Source organism: Bos taurus, chromosome 4 (genome assembly GCF_002263795.3).
Source record: "Bos taurus isolate L1 Dominette 01449 registration number 42190680 breed Hereford chromosome 4, ARS-UCD2.0, whole genome shotgun sequence".
Classification (NCBI taxonomy): Eukaryota; Metazoa; Chordata; class Mammalia; order Artiodactyla; family Bovidae; genus Bos; species Bos taurus.
In genome coordinates, this window is record NC_037331.1 from 63,817,454 (window position 1) to 63,836,342 (window position 18,889).

General features: G+C 42.4%; 1 protein-coding gene across 1 annotated transcript in view; it reads right to left on the bottom strand.

Moving 5' to 3' along the window:
- The window catches only part of FKBP9 (FKBP prolyl isomerase 9), a 42,326-nt gene that overhangs the window by 5,206 nt on the left and 18,231 nt on the right, over positions 1 to 18,889 (bottom strand). The window contains exons 5-8 of the mRNA NM_001046372.2: positions 16,697 to 16,886; positions 12,450 to 12,595; positions 4,390 to 4,576; positions 449 to 594 (exon numbers count right to left, since the gene is read on the bottom strand). Coding sequence (NP_001039837.1) covers positions 449 to 594; positions 4,390 to 4,576; positions 12,450 to 12,595; positions 16,697 to 16,886 — 669 coding nt within the window. The remainder of the gene's footprint in view (positions 1 to 448; positions 595 to 4,389; positions 4,577 to 12,449; positions 12,596 to 16,696; positions 16,887 to 18,889) is intronic.

An 18,889-nucleotide genomic window follows, 5' to 3' on the forward strand; every position in this document is an offset into this window, starting at 1 on the left:
TTTTGGCCAAAATCATGAATCAAACCATAATAGCTGTGAGGGCAAATACCACCAGTATTTCCAGAACTTGACACCAATCTTTTCCACAAGGAAATCTTCTTAGATAGCTTCTTAGATAGCATTCCACTGTCCCAGGAAACAGTTTCCCAAGGAAGCGCCGAGCTCATCTGGGAAGCCCTTTCAGTGACATTTCCCACACGTGAGTTTGAAGAGTCAAGGGTTTTTTGTTTTTTTTTTCTCCCACAGAAACCCCTGCTTAATCCCATTAACATGGCACTCACACCAAATTCATGGGGTTTTGAAATAAAAATGCTAAAGACTTGAATAAAAACCACAGCTTTTCTGGGTTGGGGTTTTAAATGGAAGAAGCATATTGTGTTAGAACATCAAAAAGCACAAAATACAAACAATGACCATGTCCCAGATGCCTTTTCTACTACAGACTCACCCACGCCAGCCTCGCCGTAGCCCAGGTGGGGCGGAATGATCACAGTCCGCTTCTCTCCAACGCACATCTCTCTGAGACCCATATCCATTCCCAACACGACCTGTCCAAATCCTAAAACGATGTTATACGTTTTGCCTAAATTCCACCTGAAAATGAAACAGAAGAATCTCTGGTTAGGCCATCAACCCACTGGTACTTGAGCATGTCTTCCTGAGAACATGTCACTTCTGTGATCTTTCTGCCAAAGATACAGAACTCCTGTGGAATCATAAGGACACAAACCCACACTGAGGGACAGTCTGCAAAACAACCAGCCTGTAATCACCAAGTTTCAAGGTGAAAATCAAGGGACGACTGAGGAACTGGTTGAGAGTTTTGGGCATATTGCAATGAATCCTCTTGTTATAAAAGACCTTACAGAACATTTGGCAAAACAAGTGGGATATGCGTAAATACCTGCTAAGTCACTCAGTTTTAGTCAGTGTTCTGAAATTTTAGTCAGAAATTTTCATGAAAATTTTAAAAATATGTAATGTAGTTAAGACCCAGATTTGCATTCAGCAAGACCTGAGTCTGAATCCTGGTTCTGCCGCTTAATTTGACAGAAATATAGTTTTACAGTTTCCTCATCTATAAAATAGAGATAATAACAGCTATTGCACAGGATATTCTAAATAGCAAATAATATGCTTGGCACGGAGGACAGCAAGCATCAGGAGCTCAATAAATGGACAGCCTTGAGAGTGCGACATGCTTGTGCCTGTAACACTCTATGACTCCAGAATAATAACAGTTAACTTGGGCCATGCTTTTAATGAGCCTTGATGCCCAAAATCCCAAGAGAATCCAAATAAAAGTCACCTCAATCAGTACTGAAAGTAAATCTATTTTCAAATTGATGCATTCCTATCACTTCCTAAAAGCAAACAATGGGAATATTCTTCAAATCCAAAGAAACATCTCCTGGCTATCTTGGTGCCCCCTTGATATCCATCACCAGGTGGTGACAAGGAAGGTACCGCCCCTTTGGTCACCTCCCCTTCTCACGCTTCCTAGCCTCCTGCAGGCGAAGGGCCAAAACAGCATTGGCATCTGTCCCACCTGGGGTGAAAGGGAAACAAAGCCAGTTCCAGAACACTGGACGCCTTGGCCCCAGGCCTGAGGGAGGGCTCGTCCTCTGCCCTACCCCAACACAACCCTCCTTTGTCAGCAGCACAGAGGCGCCCTCACACTGCCTCTCTCCAGGGACCCTGGGCAACTTCCCATGGGACAGTTGGGTTTCAAAATCTTACAGAATATCCAAGAACTCATTGAGTTATCAAATAACAAGTGTTTATTCTTTTCTGAGGCCAGTTTCAACACACATGAAGAAAACCCTCTAAACAAGAAACTTGTTTTTACATGTCATCTCTGAAAACCCAGCTCATTCTTTTCCCTCAAGTCATCCTTTTATTTTTGATTTGCCAGTTTCTGTCTCAGACATTCTCCTCATTCCTTCTGTGTATTCCCGGCTTCCCATTCGCCGCAAGCTTCCTGCTTCCTGCCTACAGGCAGCCCTCTCTGGCTCTCCACCCACGTTCCCCTCTCTCCCTTCCATCACAGACTCTCCCAGTCGCGATCAATGAGCAACAACAGCCGCACCTGCCAAGCTGTTAATAGAGCCCACGTGGGCTTAGGGTGGGGCCAGACCCCATCCTCCAGAAGAAGCTCCTCCCACACACAGGTAAGCCTTCTCCTGCCGCACTTCCCACGACCCTGGTACTCTGAAACTTCCACCCAGGAGAGAACCCGCAGGGCCGCCCAGACACTGCTCTTTCGTGTCAATGTACACGTGACACAAATGACTCTCGTGGTTCAGGATGGAGTCTCTGGGAAGAGGAAGGAGTGTCACGTGGCTCCTGCATGCTCTGTAAGAATATTGTGCATCCGCCAAACAGGCCTCAGAAGCAGGAAATCGGATTCCCCCACCCCACAAGAGACGCATATCCTGATCCACCAAAGAAATTCCTTTGCTCATTTCCCACCCCCACTTCCCCTTTCCAAAGCTGTAGGAGGACCAACAAGAATAGGAATGTCAGCCCCAGCAATGACAGCTGGCCATCGGCCTTACAGGCTGTCCTAACCTTGTTTTCCCATGCACAAGCTCACTGAACCCAGAACAAATGCAAGCCATGCTTCTTCCCCACTGTCCTCCACAAGTTTCTAATCATTAGTGCAGTGAAGTTTGTTGTAAGCTAGATTCTCCTGTAAATCTGGGCCCCAGGAGCTAGAGCATATTTCATTGATTCTGTAATGCACATTTTTTCACATTTTAATTTCTTCTTGATTTGGGATACATCTTACAACAGACATCATGTTGTTATTTTTTGACAGCGTTCTTAGTTTCTTGAGATACATAAAATGATGCTTCTAACAACCAACACATTTTAGATCTGATGAAATACATTAAATGCTTTAGGTCTCAAAGCACCAGAGAGAATGCTCTGAGCAGTATGTCCCTCAAGCTATCCACACCTAGCCACACTCTGTCACCTGAGGCTAGAAGACAAAGGGATGGGTAAGAAGGAGATAAGACCCTCTCCATCTAGAATAAATGCAGTAGCACATATTTATATGAAGCTGTTCTTTCTCCTTAAGACTAAACTTAGGATTCTAAGCCAGGCTCAGTACAAAAATGGATGTACTTATATGGAGACACAAAGAAAGGCTGAAAATGTTTCCTTCCCAAAGAGAATAGCATATTACCTTGGCTCAGATGGTAAAGAATCCGCCTGTAATGCAGGAGACCTGGGTTCGATCCCTGGGTTGGGAAGATCCCCTGGAGAAGGGAACAGCTACCTCCTCCAGTATTCTAGCCTGGAGAATTCCATGGACAGAGGAGTCTGGCAGGCTACAGTCCATGGGGTCGCAGAGTTGGACGTGACTGAGCGACTTTCACTTCCAAAGACAATCTAAAGATTCAGATACATAAGGAGCAAAGCTCCTTTTACCTGCATGATACTAGTATACACTGTTGATTCCTAGTAATATGGTTTTAGATTCATCTCAATTAATATTTATAAAATACTTCCTTTGCGTTCTGTTCTGGGCTAAGTGTAAGGAGTAAAAAGATGAATAAACATGTTGAGTATCTAAGGTGTTCAGACCAGCAACAGTGATAGAAACAAAAACAGCTACAAGGTGTGTGCGAAGCTCAATCTCTCAGTCATGTCCAACTCTAGTGACTCCATGGACTGTAGCCCACCAGGCTCCTCTGTCCATGGGATTTCCCAGGTGAGAATACTGGAGTGCGTTGCCATTTCCTCCTCCAGGGGATCTTCCTGACCCAGGGATCAAAGCCACGTCTCCTGTGTCTCATGCATTGGCAGGCGAATTCTTTACCACTGAGCCACCTGGGAAGCCCCCAACTAAAAGGCAGGTAATACATAAAACATTATGAGACTACAGAAGTGAGAACAGTTGATTCTTCCTAGGAACTAGGCAAAGACCTTGCGAAAAGGGAAGGCACTGAGACCAGGGCAGAGGTTGGCCAGAAGGAAGGATGAACGCGGTGCACATCCTGCACCACGGCACACGGCACCCCTGGGCGGCGGAAGACGGACCTCAGCAGAAGATGAGACTGCTGAGGCAGAACGGAGCAACAAGAGAGCCTCACGTGCCTCCAGAGAGACTCTGGAGCTTGGATTTTATCTGTGGGTTAATTTTTAAAGACAGTAGTTACAAGATCTTTTCAGACAGTTTCAAGGGGACAAGATGAGACCGTTCAGAGGGAACTCTTAGAACAATGTACCGGAGTAGTGATGTACACTTAAGATACACAGTGCAAAGGCATGGAAGCAAAAGCCCTCGATGAGTATCTGGGGACAAGAAAAGGGGGGGCCACGGGAATACCGACTGTTATCCGCCAGGCTCACACCCCACCGATCCCCTGCTGCCCTTACGTGGAATCCAGCAGGGTCCCGTCCAGAAGTGAGGCATTGTAGTGATACTTGAGGTAATCCCCTTTCTTACTCAGCACTGAGCAATCAGGGGGTTTGTAGTGGGAGGTGATGCTGATGGAGTCTGACGGGTTGTGAAAGTCAATCACGTGGATGTCAAACACCAGCACAGCCGAGCCAGGGATGTTCCCTAGAGGACAGACACAGGCAATTAGCATAGTAGCAGCACACCTGACCCCTTGTGTCACCAGGTACTCGTCACAGACCTCAGTGAGAAACGCAGGGACCCAGCTATGTAATCCTAGGGATGCTGGAAGAACAAAGCTAGAAGGGCTGTTAAAATGTAAACTAATTCAGTTTTATAGATGGGGAAACTGAGGCACAGATTTGTCCAGGGTCCACAGTCAGGAGCACAGTTTGGACTAAAAGTCAAGACAGTACACTACTGCCCCATGGAATGGTTAAGCCTGAAAGACTTACAGCTAAGTTCATCAGAGATGAGAAAACTAAAGCTCAGCCAATTAACACTTGCCCCGCTCCTGCTAGAAGAGGTGAGATAAGAAAATCAGTTAGAAAAATAAAATCACTTTAGTGCCCTACCACTGCTCAAGAGAAGCAAAACAACAGTAACTTCATGGGGGGAAGTTCAGTTCAGTCGCTGAGCTGTGTCCAACTCTTTGCGACCCCACAGACTGCAGCACGCCAGGCTTCCCTGTCCATCACCAACTCCCGGAACTTGCTCACACTCATGTCCATTGAGTCAGTGATGCTATCCAACAATCTCATCCTCTGTCATCCCCTTCTCCTCCTGCCTTCAATCTTTCCCAGCATCAGGGTCTTTCCCAGCATCAGCATCATGGGGGAAAATACCTAGCTAAAACTGGCCCATATACACTCCTTAAGATATACACCTAACAGTTCACAAAGTGCTTTATGACACGTCCTGTTCTATACAAAGTTATTACACTTCCACTTTTGAGAACATTATCTCACATCTGTGAATAATGTTTTACACTGTGTGTGTGTGTGTGTGTGTGTGTGCGCGCGCTAAGTCACTTCAGTTGTGTCTGACTCTTTGTGACCCAGTGAACCATAGCCTGCCAGGCTGCTCTGTCCATGGGATACTCCAGGCATGAATACTGGAGTGGGTAGCCATGCTCTTCTCCGGGGGATCTTCTGACCCTGGGATTGAACCCACATCTCTTACATCTCCTGCAATGGCAGGCAGGTCCTTTACCACTAGAGCCACCTGGGAAGCCCATTTTACACTTTACAAAGCATTTTTCACATACATTCTCTTATTAAATCTCTGCAGCAACCTTGTTGGGTAAATATTATCATAAATTCAGGAACAGCAATTCCTGCATGAATTTAATGACCGCTTCTAGGGAGGCATCAGTTGTTAACCACATTTGCCAAATCATTTCAGAATTTAAATGTAAAAGATTTGTAAACAATAATACTTAGAATCAAGAATGTATAATATTTTCATTAGCATTTTGCAGACAAGGAAACCAACTCATATATAACTAGTTCAAGAAAATAACACAGCTATCAACAGAATTCAGTAGAGATACGTGAACATCAACAGCCCCTCCTCACCCCGATCTCCCAACTCCCACCATGTACTTTTCTGTTTTTTGTCTGCTTTCTCTCTAACACATACTTAATGGATAGGTGCTTATTAAGTACCAGGCACTCTTGTAAGTGCTTTAGATGTATTAGTTTATTTAATCTCATTATAATCATATTCCCAACCTACAGATGAGGAAACCGAGGCACAGGTTTAGACACCTGCCCGAAGTTACCAAGGTGTAATTAGAGAAGCTTGTGCGTCCACAGCAGAACACAGGTGCCTGATATTCACTAGTGATGGGGAGTTGCTAACGTGAGCAGTAACAAGATACAGGATCTTTTCCATAGGAACCAGGTACTGCAAACTGCCATAGGAAGGTGCTCAGAAACCAGAGTCAAGGGCCGCTCTCTGCAGGAAACAGGACATGCTAACAGGGGTGAGTGGCTGTGGAGCCATCTCAGTGGTTTCTCAATCTTGGTTATCCCTTACAATCGACTGGGAATGAACCTTGAAAACATTATGCTCTGACACAGAAAGACAAATATTGTATGTTTTCAATTATGTGAGACACTTGGAATAGACAAACTCGTGGAGACAGAAAGTAGAATGACGGTTCACGTGGGCTGGAGGGAGAGAGGGTAATGGAGAGTTTGGGATGATGGAAAAGTTCTGGGTATGTTGATGGTTATACCACATTGTGAATAAATTCAATGGCACAGAACTGTAAACTTTTAAAAGTGTTTAAATGGTAAATATGTACATTTTACCACAATAAAAATTAATTCACCACATTCACAGAATAAAAGAAAAAATCATGATGACCTGAAAAAAAAATCACCTGGGTGCCCTCTAAGATTCAGATTTAGCTTATCTAGTGCAGTGGTCTGTCTCGGTCTTGGGTGCTATCAGGATGTCCTGCAGAACTGGGTGAAAATACAAAGGGCCAGGGCTTTTCCCAGGCAGCCCCTTTGGTTCTGTAATCTTTTAGCTCTCAGGTGATTCTCTTCTGTGACAGCACCAACATTTGAGAACAGCTGAACTATAGTGCCGCCAGGCATAGTATGTTCTGTTTTGTTTCCCAGGGCTTTTGTGTTGCTTTGTTTTGCCCCTCTAAGGGGCAGCCAAGTTTAAGGAACACTGTGCTAAATGGTCTGTAAGTGAGCAGCGGATGCTATTTAGGAAGCCCTTGAATCGTGGTGCTGGAGAAGACTCTTGAGAGTCCCTTGGACATCAAGGAGATCAAACCAGTCCATCCTAAAGGAAATCAACCCTGAATATTCATTGGAAGGGCTGATGCTGAAGCTCCAGTACTTTGACGACCTGATGCAAAGAGTCAACCAGGGAACAGAACCTGATGCTGGGAAAGATTGAAGGCAAAAGGAGAAGAGGGCAGCTGAGGATGAAATGGTTAGATAGCATCACTGACTCAAGGACATGAATTTGAGCAAACTCCAAGAGATACTGAAGGACAGGGAAGCCTGGCATGCTGCAGTTCATGGGGTCACAAAGAGTTGGACACGACTGAGCGACTGAACATCTCCATGAAGAGGACCAGGCTGCAGGCCATGGTTGGTATAGGAGATTGGTGAGAAAGAAAGCTGCATCTTGAGCAGTTCCATTAACTTCTCTGAAGAAAGTATGTGGATGAAGCCCAGAAAGGGACAAGGACCTGATGGCACTGGGCCAATGCAAATTTAACCTCCCTGTGCCAACTGTATGACTGAACTACATTCAAGATGGCTGTTCTCTTGCTCTCTGTACTGCCCCTGCTTGACCAATTTCTGCTTCACTCACATCACTGTCCAATTATCTTAATCACAGTGCTTAATCAGTAACTGCCTACAGGTGTGGCCGGTGCCAGATGCTGGTTTTCCTAGTAACTGATGATGAGCCAACCTGATGACAGTTCCCCCTATAAATGGTGGCCCATTCTCCCCAGTGTAGGGGAGCAAAATTTACCACCCCAAAACATCTCTTTGACATGTGCATTATTTCAAGTTGAGAGCAAGACCCAAAAGACTCAAACAAAAACCCTCTTTTATCTCCTACTTAACTGCCTAAAGAATGTAGATAGAGGACCTGTTCGGGGGTAGGGGAGGTGGGGAGCTATACCATAGATTACTACAGTATGAATTAGGTGTGTAGACAGGGAGGAAACTAGCAGTTTGTTAGTTAAAATTTCTCTCAGGTCCCAATGTCTGTGTGGCCTAACAAATATCTGTATACCTAACACTTGCTTTACCTTCTCCAAGTCAATCACCTTCCTCCCTTTTGAAGTCTGAAAACACTACACCCAACATCCTCTTCTGTCTTTAGCTAAAGGTGATGTTAAGGCGAGGGCTTCAAACATTTTGGTGAGTTACTCAGTTTCCTTAGATTCCTCCCATATATATGTCCTTAAACTTTGATTTTCTCCTGTTATTCTGTCTCATATCAATTTAATTCCTAGACCAGCCAGAAGAACCTAGAAGCATAGAGGAAATGATTTTCCTCCCCATTACCAGCAAACTTGAAATCTAGCTTTTCATCATGGCACCAGCCTCCTCTTTGAATAAACCCATAACCAATGCAGAAAAGTAGTCGTCAATTTTCTCCACTAGATAAGCTTCCTCAAGAAGAGACACAGATGACAAAAAAATAAAGCCGACTGGCACTTTGGACCAGAAGGAAGCTCGGTGACTCCTTGGAAGCATGGGTTTCCTCTGAGAGCTCTGGGACTTCCGGTTGGAGTCCTCAGTTCTCCATATATGGGTATCAACAAGTCACAGCCTAATGGAAAGGCATTCTTCCCCTCCACTTGTGACACAGGCAGTAAGAGCCCTGGGTCCAATTCAGCTCCATACTAATTAGCTATTGTGGACTCAACCTCTTTGGGGCTCATGTTCTTAACTGAGAACTGTTTTGAAGTTTGAACGAGCTTATATATGAGAAGTCTTTGAGAGTATGGGTCAAACATTAGCTTCTCTTTCAACTTTTGAAAAAGAGTGCTTAAAAGAAAATGTGCTCAAGAGAGGGGGGAGATATATGTATACTAATAGCTGATTCATGCTGTTGTACAGCAGAAACTAACATTATAAAACAACTATCCTCCAATTTAAAAAAAAGGTAATGTGGAAGTTGGGGGGCAGAAAACCATTGAGGAAGTGATGCTTCCACAACCCTGCAGTAGAATTTATTCTCCACTTCACGGTCGGGAACATATCCAGGTGCTCTAAAGTTAGGGCTGAACCCCATGGAACAAAGCAGACAGTAAAAAGGCCCAGAGCCTTTACAGAAGGACCGTCCCCTCCCCTCCATCAACCCTGTAAGAGAACATAACTGCAACAAAATGAAATGCTGATCAATTGGAGAACCCAAGAAGAGCCCAGCATTTCTTCCTTCCGCAAATATTCCCGATCCTGTGGTATTCGGTAAGGAAGCTACAGATTTCCTCTGGGTCCTGACACTCTTCTAAGGTCAGTCCCTCCATGATTAAAGTTAGGTCCTGTGCAAATCCTGCAGAAGGCTAGAGGTACTTGTTAACCAACAGGTCAGAGACAGATCCTGTGCAAGAGCACCTGGGTGTTACTTGCCAGGGTGCCCCTCCCTCCATGGCAACACATGATTCAGGGTGAAGCAGCCTTGTGCCCAGAAAATTTATGAGACTTCAAATGCTTCCCAGAACTTTATATAATTCTTTGCAAACTATCTCATACTTGAGAGAAAGCCAAAAGTAGAAAAATAATTTAACCAAATGTTTTCCATCAGCAATATTCTTCTTAGGGAAAGGAAGAATTAGTTCTAAGGGCATACAAAACAGGGTACTCTGAAAGTATTTGTTTATTCCTGTATGTATTTGTCTAGAAGTAGATATTTGCATGGGGCTTCCCTGGTGGCTCAGCAGTAAAGAATCTACCTGCAGTGCAGGAGGTGTAGGAGCTGCGGGTTCAATCCCTAGGTTGGAAAGATCCCAGAGGAGGGCATGGCAACCCACTCAAGTATTCTTGCCTGAAGAGTCCCACAAACAGAGAAGCCTGGATGGCTGCAGTCCACAGGGTTGCACAGATTTGAACAGGACTGAAGTGACTTAGTACAGCACAGATATTTACATAATACAAAAAAAAAAAAAGACCATCAAGACACTAGACAAACAGGACAGGAAGTGAGGCCTGCTGAATGATCTTAAGATCGTAAGCTGTGACTTCTTGTGGCTTTATAACAGAAATTAAAGTCAGAGAAAAAAATACAACCAACCTGGGGCTTCTTAGACCTTTCAAACAAATCCTACTGGGAAAATTCTGAAATCCATATGATAGATGCAGTAGTAGAAGTCAGAAGAGGGTTAACGAAATGAATGTGTACAGCCAGCCAGGCCAGCCAGCAAAAAGAACACAAAAGCAAAACAATACTGCATCAACTATTCCTAAGTTAGCAAAGTTCCTGGTATATTAGAAAAAAAGAAAGGAAATATGGTTTGGAATAGATATGCATATTTGCACAAATATGGTTTATGCAACCATTAAAATTCTATGCAACCTGTTGGCATAAAACACTGTTCACAACAAATTAGGTAAAGAGAAATTACAAAGTAATATGTGTAGATGATCACAATTTTTGTCAGTATTTATTAGTGTAAATGGATATGTATTTCCTTTTACCAATACAGATTCACATATACTCAAGATACAGAAGTATACAACCACTTTATAGTTGTATTAGTTTCCTAATGCTGCTGTAACAAATTACCACAAACTTGGTGGCTTAAAACAACAGAAATGTATTCTTATAACTCAGGGGTCAAAGTCTAAACTAAAGTTATTGGCAGGGATGCGTTTCTTTTGGAGGTTTCAGAGGAGAATCTGTTTTCTCATCTTTCAAGCTTCTCAAGGTCACCCTTCTTCCTCGGCTTGTGGCCCCTTCCTCCAGTTTCTCAGTCAGCAGCCTAGCATTTTCTCCTCTCTCTGGTCTCTTATAAAGATCCTGCTGCTGCTGCTGCTGCTAAGTCACTTCAGTCATATCTAACTCTGTGCGACCCCACAGACGGCAGCCCACCAGGCTCCCCCGTCTCTGGGATTCTCCAGGCAAGAACACTGGAGTGGGTTGCCATTTCCTTCTCCAATGCAGGAAAGTGAAAAGTGAAAGTGAAGTTGCTCAGTCGTGTCCGACTTTTAGCGACTCCATGGACTGCAGCCTACCAGGCTCCTCCGTACATGGGATTTTCCAGGCAAGAGTACTGGAGTGGGGTGCCATTGCCTTCTCCATATAAAGATCCTAGGAAGTACATTAAGGCCATCTGGATGATCCAGGATAACCTCCTCATCTCAAGACCCTCACCTTAATTATATCTGCAAAGTCTCTTTTGCCATGTAAAATAGCATATTCACATGTTCTGCAGATTAGAACATGGACATCTTTGTGGCCAGTATTCCCTCTACCATATTAATAATGCTTATTCCTGGCTGGTGAGATTATGGGAAATTTTTGTTGTTGATGAGCTCTGTTTTCTTTTTCTAAAGTCAACATATATGATGTGATTTTTTAAAAAAGTTTGCTCTTTGGGTGACAAATATTCTAAAACTGGATTAATATGATAACTGTACATCTCAATACATTTACTAAAAGTCATTGAGTTGTATACCTAAAATAGGTGAATTTTATGGCATATTTCAATAAAGTTGTTAAAAACAAAAACCAAAATACAATGCACAGTATAGCAAATACAGACAACAATATTATAATCATCAAACTTGCTCATTATCAATTATCCCAACCCCCTCAAAAAAATGGTAATTATGTACCATGACAGAAGGGCTTCCCAGATGGCTCAGTGGTAAAGAATCTCCCTGCTAATACAGGAGACTCAGGTTTGATCCCTGTGTCAGGTTCGATCCCTAGGTCAGGAACATCCCCTGGAGTAGGAAATGGGAACCCATTCCAGTATTCTTGCCTGGGAAATCCCATGGCCAGAGGAACCTGGCAGGCTATACAGTCCATGGGGTCGCAAAGAGTCGGACACAACTGAGCGACTGAACACACACCATGATAGAGGTGCTAATTATCACTACAATGGCAATCACATTACAATATATAAACATATCAAAATAGCATGTACACTTTAAATGCACACAATGTTATATGTCAAATATACTTCAACAAAAGAAGCGGGAGTTGGCATTTACTTTCAAATAGCTCAACAAAGAGAAAATAGTTTTACACATACAGAAAAAATAAATACATAGCAAGATGTTAACAACTGGTGAATCTAAGTGGAGTTCATTGCACAGTTCTTTCAACTCTGATGTAGTTTTAAATTTTTCAAAAGGAAGACGGGCAGGGGGTAACAGGGAGAAACGGCAGAGCACCTCTAGAAACTAGAGTTATATTTGAGCATTCAAGTCTGAGGCTAGACTTTAGCTTCTATGCTTTGGCTCTCAAGAGGCCCTATTCCAAGCATTGTGGAAGCAGCAATTAGTGCTCTCAGTTTATCCTAGAAGCACCCAGAGCTCACCTCTTCCTTCCTCACCATACCCCAGGTGAGGGGGGACCACGATCCTCCGCTTCTCTCCGATGCAGACGCCAAGTAAACCTTCATCAATCCCAGGAATCACGTAGCCCTGCCCAATGTACGTGTCAAAAGTGCGGTTCCGCGAGTAGCTGGGAAAGAGGAAAAGAGCTTGGTCACAAGGGACGCCGCAGCTGCTGTGGAACAGGTTCCATGAAGCAGCCAGAGCGCGGAGGCCTCCAGACCAGAGATGCGGTGCACCCTAGAGCCGGAGGACGAGCCAGGAAACATGCTTCCCTGAAATGGCGAACAAGAGTCCACACACGGCGTGGGAGCTGCTTCCAGCAGAAATGCTCACATAAAGAAGCCCTCCAGCACTTGGCTTTAGTCAGGTTATGAACTGGATGCAGGTTACAAGAAGCAACCATGCAGGAATGTAGCTAATGGAAACGACTGTACTCTTGGGGACCATGTTTAGTCAATGAAAAAAGCATCAAGGGGTCCTTAACAGAAACTAAGAATTTATCTGTGAGCTCCTGTAAACAGTTTTATTTAGAAGTTTTAAAGTCTTCTATTACTCTAATATAAAGTTTCAAAGGAAAGCCAAAAAAGGGAAAAAATTTAAAAAGAAATTAAGAATTTCTCTAAAGAGGAGAACACCTGTTTACGTGAGACATGAATATTTGGACTGCCAGAAAAGTAGTATATGTACTGAGAGCAGTTTAACTCTCCAGTCTCCACCAGGGCCTGGATGAACCCTCCCTGCTGTAATTGCTGCTCATCAAGCCACCTCCGGGTGAGTACCTGCCTTTCTCAATGTCTCTGGCAGGAGACCCAAGCATTCCGCTCAGTGGAGAGATCCAACCTCTCTGATTCTGATTACACTATGAGTTTGGAGAGAATTGGGATAAATTTCCCAAAGCCTGGTGATTCCAGAATAAAATAATAAAACTTCAAACGTCAGATCTGCTACCAAACTGAACTGCAATGATCTGCGCCCATTACCCACCCTTACATGGCGCAGATGTGGCAAAAAGCTTGTCCTGAAAGAGCCAGTTCACTGTCCGTGTCTCTTCAAACACAGCCCAAGGATGATGGCCTCAGAGAGAATGGCCAGCAGTGGGGGCAGGGAGATGAAAAGGCAGAGCTGTGAGGCGCTCTTCCTTCTCAGCACCCCTCAGGGACCACAGAGCCACAGAGCATGAAGAAATGACAGTATCAAGTGACTCTCCTCAGCCAGGAAGCAGATTATTTACATAATTATCTGCATTTCATTGTATATGAATGGAAGACCTATTAAATCATCACACTAGTTCCCTGTGAAGAGGGGAACTAGGAGGTTGATGGTCAAGGAGGGGGGGAAATTCTTCCTCGTTTATCCTTTTATACTTCTAGAATTTTAAATCATGTCAATGTATCACTTAATAGGAAAAAAAATGTTTAAAGAGAAAAAGAAAAAAAAAATAAAGAGAAAAAGAATATTCTCTATCATACAAATTAAAAAGTTACCATAGCTAAAGGTGTGATAGTGGCCCAGGAATAATAGCTAGATCACTGGAAAGGGATAAAAATTCTAGACCAAGACTCAAAGTGTATGTAAGAATTTAGTACATAATAAGTGTCAGATTTTGGATGAGTGAGGAAAAGACAAGTTATTCAATAGTGCTGGAAAAACTAGCTAACCATCTGGGAAAAAAACATTTAGATCCTTATGGTCATACTGAACACCACAATAAATTCCAGATGGATTACAGATTTAAACATGAAAGAGTTTACAAGCATGGAGAGAGTCTGTGGAAGGTTTTTAATATTTGCCTCAAGTGGTGAAAATGGAAGGGGTTGATGTGAAATTATTACATTTTACTAAATATCTTTGCATTGTTTCACTTATACAATAAGAACATAATAGTTTCTCAAATAAAAATTCTAATAGAGAATATTTTAAAGGATAAAAAAAAACAATGAGAAAGGCATGAGGAAAATACAGGTAGATATTTATATACCCTAGGCGAGGGGAGAACTTTTAGCAAGTTATCCAAAACAGAATATATATGTGTAAGAATTTACATAAGAATAAAGGAAGCCATAAAGTAGATGTGGAATGCATTTAACAACATAAAAGGTTATATTTAAAACAGATCAAAAATCACAATAACCAAAATTAAAATGCAAATAAATAAGCAATATGCCTTCAACAATATGCAACCATAAAAGAGTTAGTATCTTTAATGTATCAAAATCCAAATTAATAAGAAAAGGACAAATGCCAATATCCTCAATATAAAAACAGGCAAAAGACACAACCAGGTAAATCACAAAAGAAAACATCCAAATAGTCAATAAACATTTTAAAGAATTTCAACCTTAATAGCAATCAAATAAATTCCGATTAAAATTATAAAATTCTATTTTTCTCCTATAAATTAGCAAAAATAATTTAGAAATGATACCTAATGTTGCTGAGTTTGCAGGGAATGGGGTACTCTTAGTGATGTAAAACCTTCCTTAAGGATAGCTTAGTAGTTATATCAAAAGCTGTAAAAATACACATAACTTTAGATCTAGAGATTCTTCTAGACATTTATCCTAAGGAAACAATTATATTATTTAAGATTTTACTACAAAAGTAAGTACTGCAGCTCTACTTAGAACATCAAAAGGTAGAAAATAATGAGGACTGATTACTAAATTAAGGCAAATCTTTATAATAGAATATTACTTAGCTCTTAGGATGAGTTAGATCCCAGTATACTAAAATGGAAATCTGTTTGAAACCTAAGAAAACTGTGGTTCCATTAATAAGGGAAGAAATCTGGTATCTACTTGGAAAATGGCCTTTCAACTAGAAATATAATTCCAGGGAATAAAAGACAGAACCAAGCTCATATGTGACTCAATCACACACATGTGCACAAACACACATACAGACACACTGAGTTTTTTTGATAGAAAAAGAATAAAAACAACTCCATGTCATCAGTGGGGAATGGTTAAATAAATATGGTATGGTCACCCAATTCACTACACAGACAAAAAAATGAGTTCTCTCAATGCATTAATATGGAAAAAGTCCCAAAGTGAAAAAAAGCAAGGGGCAGAATAGTGCATATAGTACATAGCATTATGTTCCGTATGGATATATAATACATAATGTTATATATGTGTGCATATAGTATTCTATATGCTATATTCTATAAAGGGAGAAGGTATTAATAATATAACAGTTGTATTTGATTATATCTGCATTAGAAAAAAATCCACACGCTTGAAGAATAAGAAAAGAAACTTATTAATAAAAGTGGTTAACTCTAAGTGGCTTGTGGAGAGGGGGATGTAAGGTTGGCAGGGGTGATTAATACAACATATCTTAATGCATATTTTGTTTTAATTTTGAACAATGTAACTATTGCCTTTTTCCAAAAAATCAAATGAAAAATTTAAAAGAAGGGATCCTAGGAGCAGGAAATGACTTATGCAAATAAAAGTATACCATATAAAAATTCTTCTGTAATGTTTCCAGATGACTAATTAAACAGGAAGCCTCTTACCTCAGAGAGACAAGAAGACTGCTGTCACTACATGTTTGCTCTATAGGAAGCTAAAGGAATGTCTCCCAAACAACACAAACCAAATGCCTGTTGCCTGATCAAGACTGCAAGCTAAGCATGATAAACAATACAAAACTGAGTAATGACAGGCTCAGTAATTAGCCTCCTAATTAGTATCAGGATGGGAGGAGCATAATGCAGTCAAACAGTTCCTGCAGCAGATAAGTCATCAAAGTTTGCAAAGCGCTTCCACCCACCTTCTCTCTTTAATCTAACCATCTCTTTGAGAGCTAACAACAGGCAAAAAACTGATGCTCAGAGAGGTTAAATGCCTCAGTGCACCACATACAGGGCCTGGAATCCAGGTCTCCTGATACTAGGTCTGTTCTCTTTCCATCCTACGGCCTGGACTTCACTTCCAGTCACTTCCCGTCTCAGACTCAAGAGCTGGGTTTGTACTTGGATCATTGAGCACGGTCTACAGGGGTGGTGGGAGTTAGCATGAGCCCTCCTGCTTTCCTACAGAGCCCAGGAAGACTGTTCTAACAGCCTCTGAAGGAATTCAGTATCAAATAATACAAACCTATATGGAAGATGAAAATACTAACTCCAGATCAGCACTGACAAGCATACAGATCATGGTCCCACCAGCTGTAAACTGCAGTTAATAGATGTTCTGGTCAGTGAAGGACCCTGTTTGCTCACCTGGAATCAAAGAATGTGCCGTCCAGGAGCGTGCCGTTGTAATGATACCTGAGAAAGTCCCCGCTTTGACTTCGCCGCTCACAGTTTTCAGGCACTACTTTATTCTCAATGGAAATGCCATCCTTAGGGTTATGGAGGTCCAATAACGCAACATCAAACACCAGAGATGCCTGACCAGGAATGTCTTTCCCTAGAGTGGAATGAAGTAAGATGATGAAATCAGGACACAAGATTTAGAAGTACTGTAACTACAATTCAACACCCACAGCATTGGTGTTACACATTCCTTGAAGTTTTCAAGCCAAGGAAATAAATGTTCTTTCATGTCTTGGGTGGTTCCCCATGGAACCTTCTGTCTCACTATGGTGTCCAATCGTGGGCTGACAGGTATAATTTGAAGCCTGGCTTCCTCAGAAACAGGAGCAAACCAATATTAATGACATGGAGACCACTGTGACCACATTTTCTATGCTTGTGCTTGCAAATCAAGGCCTTGTGTGGGAGGTTATGCACCCACATGCAAACCCAAATACATACCTCTGTGGGCTTCTATTTGTGTACAGATGCAAATCGCAGACATCCCAAAGCTCGGACAGGGTTCTGGAGAACACTACCTAGACTTGTTCTTTGGAACTCATAGTCAATTTTCAAAAAATTTATTTTATTGAAGTATAGTTGCTTTATAATGTGTTAATTTTTGCTGTATAGAAAAGTGATTCAGTCATATATATTTTTTTTCATATTCTTTTCCATTATGGTTTACTGCAGGACACTGATTGTAGTTCCCTGTTCTATACAGTAGAAGCATGTTGCCCCTTCATTCCATACACAATAGCTTCCATCTGCTAATTCCAAACTCCCCATCCATTCCTTTCCCACCGCCCTCCCCCTTGGCAACCACAAGTCTGTTCCCTGTCTGGGAACTCGCAGCTAATTTTTTAGAGGCAAAAATTCACTCCTTTAAATGCATCCAAAACAACATATAAACAAAACTAAAGTTAGCTAAGAGGGGGGAAAAATGCCACCCACAATCCAAAATAGAAATAGTCCTCAAATCATGTCTATCTCATTTCAGGGTGGTACTGCTTCTCTTGGATATTCCTGGCAGTGAGGATTTATTGAATATGTGCAATGGGATAATCCACATGAAGAGATTACTGGGCACTAACTCTTCTTGCAGAGGTCAACATCCACCAATACCTGACTCTAAACCCAGGACTCTGGGATAAAAGGAAGTTAGTGACCTGACAAACCACCTCTGTCAACACTCTTACTTGCCATTTGTTATGCCGTAAAAGGAGAAGGCCTGGGCAAGCGAACCACTGGGCATCCCGAGCCTGTGCTCCTTCAGCTGTCTCTGTTGCAGAACCATTCCCCCATCTCCTTTCCTTCAGAGGAATGGTGAAGTCTGCTGAAAGTGGGCTGCCAAGCTGGCCTCTGGAATGCCAGGTGTGATCAATGCCTCAATTGCAGGTGTGGGTATGGGAGGGTGTGTGTAGAATGTTAATCTTTTGTACTTTTCTCTATCTTTTAATTTAATAGAAAATAGAACACCTTAAAGTTTCACTTAACCCTGAAAGTGAAGTGAAAATGTTTGTCGTTCAGTCGTGTTCGACTCTTTGTGACCCCATGGACTGTAGCCCACCAGGCTCCTCTGTCCATGGAATTTTCCAGGCAAGAATACTGGAGTGGGTTGCCATTTCCTTCTCCAGGGGATTTTCCTACCCAGGGATCAAACCCACATTGCAGGCAGATTCTTTACTGTCTGAGCCACCAGGGAAGCCCTAGTGTTTAAATTTTTCTAGCATTATTAGGTACTACCTGAATGTTTGCTTTTTTATAACAACTTTCAGTTCAGTTCAGTGGCTCAGTCATGTCCAACTCTTTGCAACCCCATAGACTGCAGCAGGCCAGGTCTCCCTGTCCATCATCAGCTCCCGGAGTTTACTCAAACTCATGTCCATTGAGTTGATGATGCCATCCAACCATCTCATCTTCTGTCATCCCCTTCTCCTCCAGCCTTCAGTCTTTTCCAGCATCAGGGTCTTTTCCAACAAGTCAGTTCTTCAAATCAGGTGGCCAAAGTACTGGAGTTTCAGCTTCAGTATCACTCCTTCCAATGAATATTCAGGACTGATTTCCTTTAGGATGGACTGGTTGGATCTCCAGTCCCTGGTTGCTGTCCAAGGGACT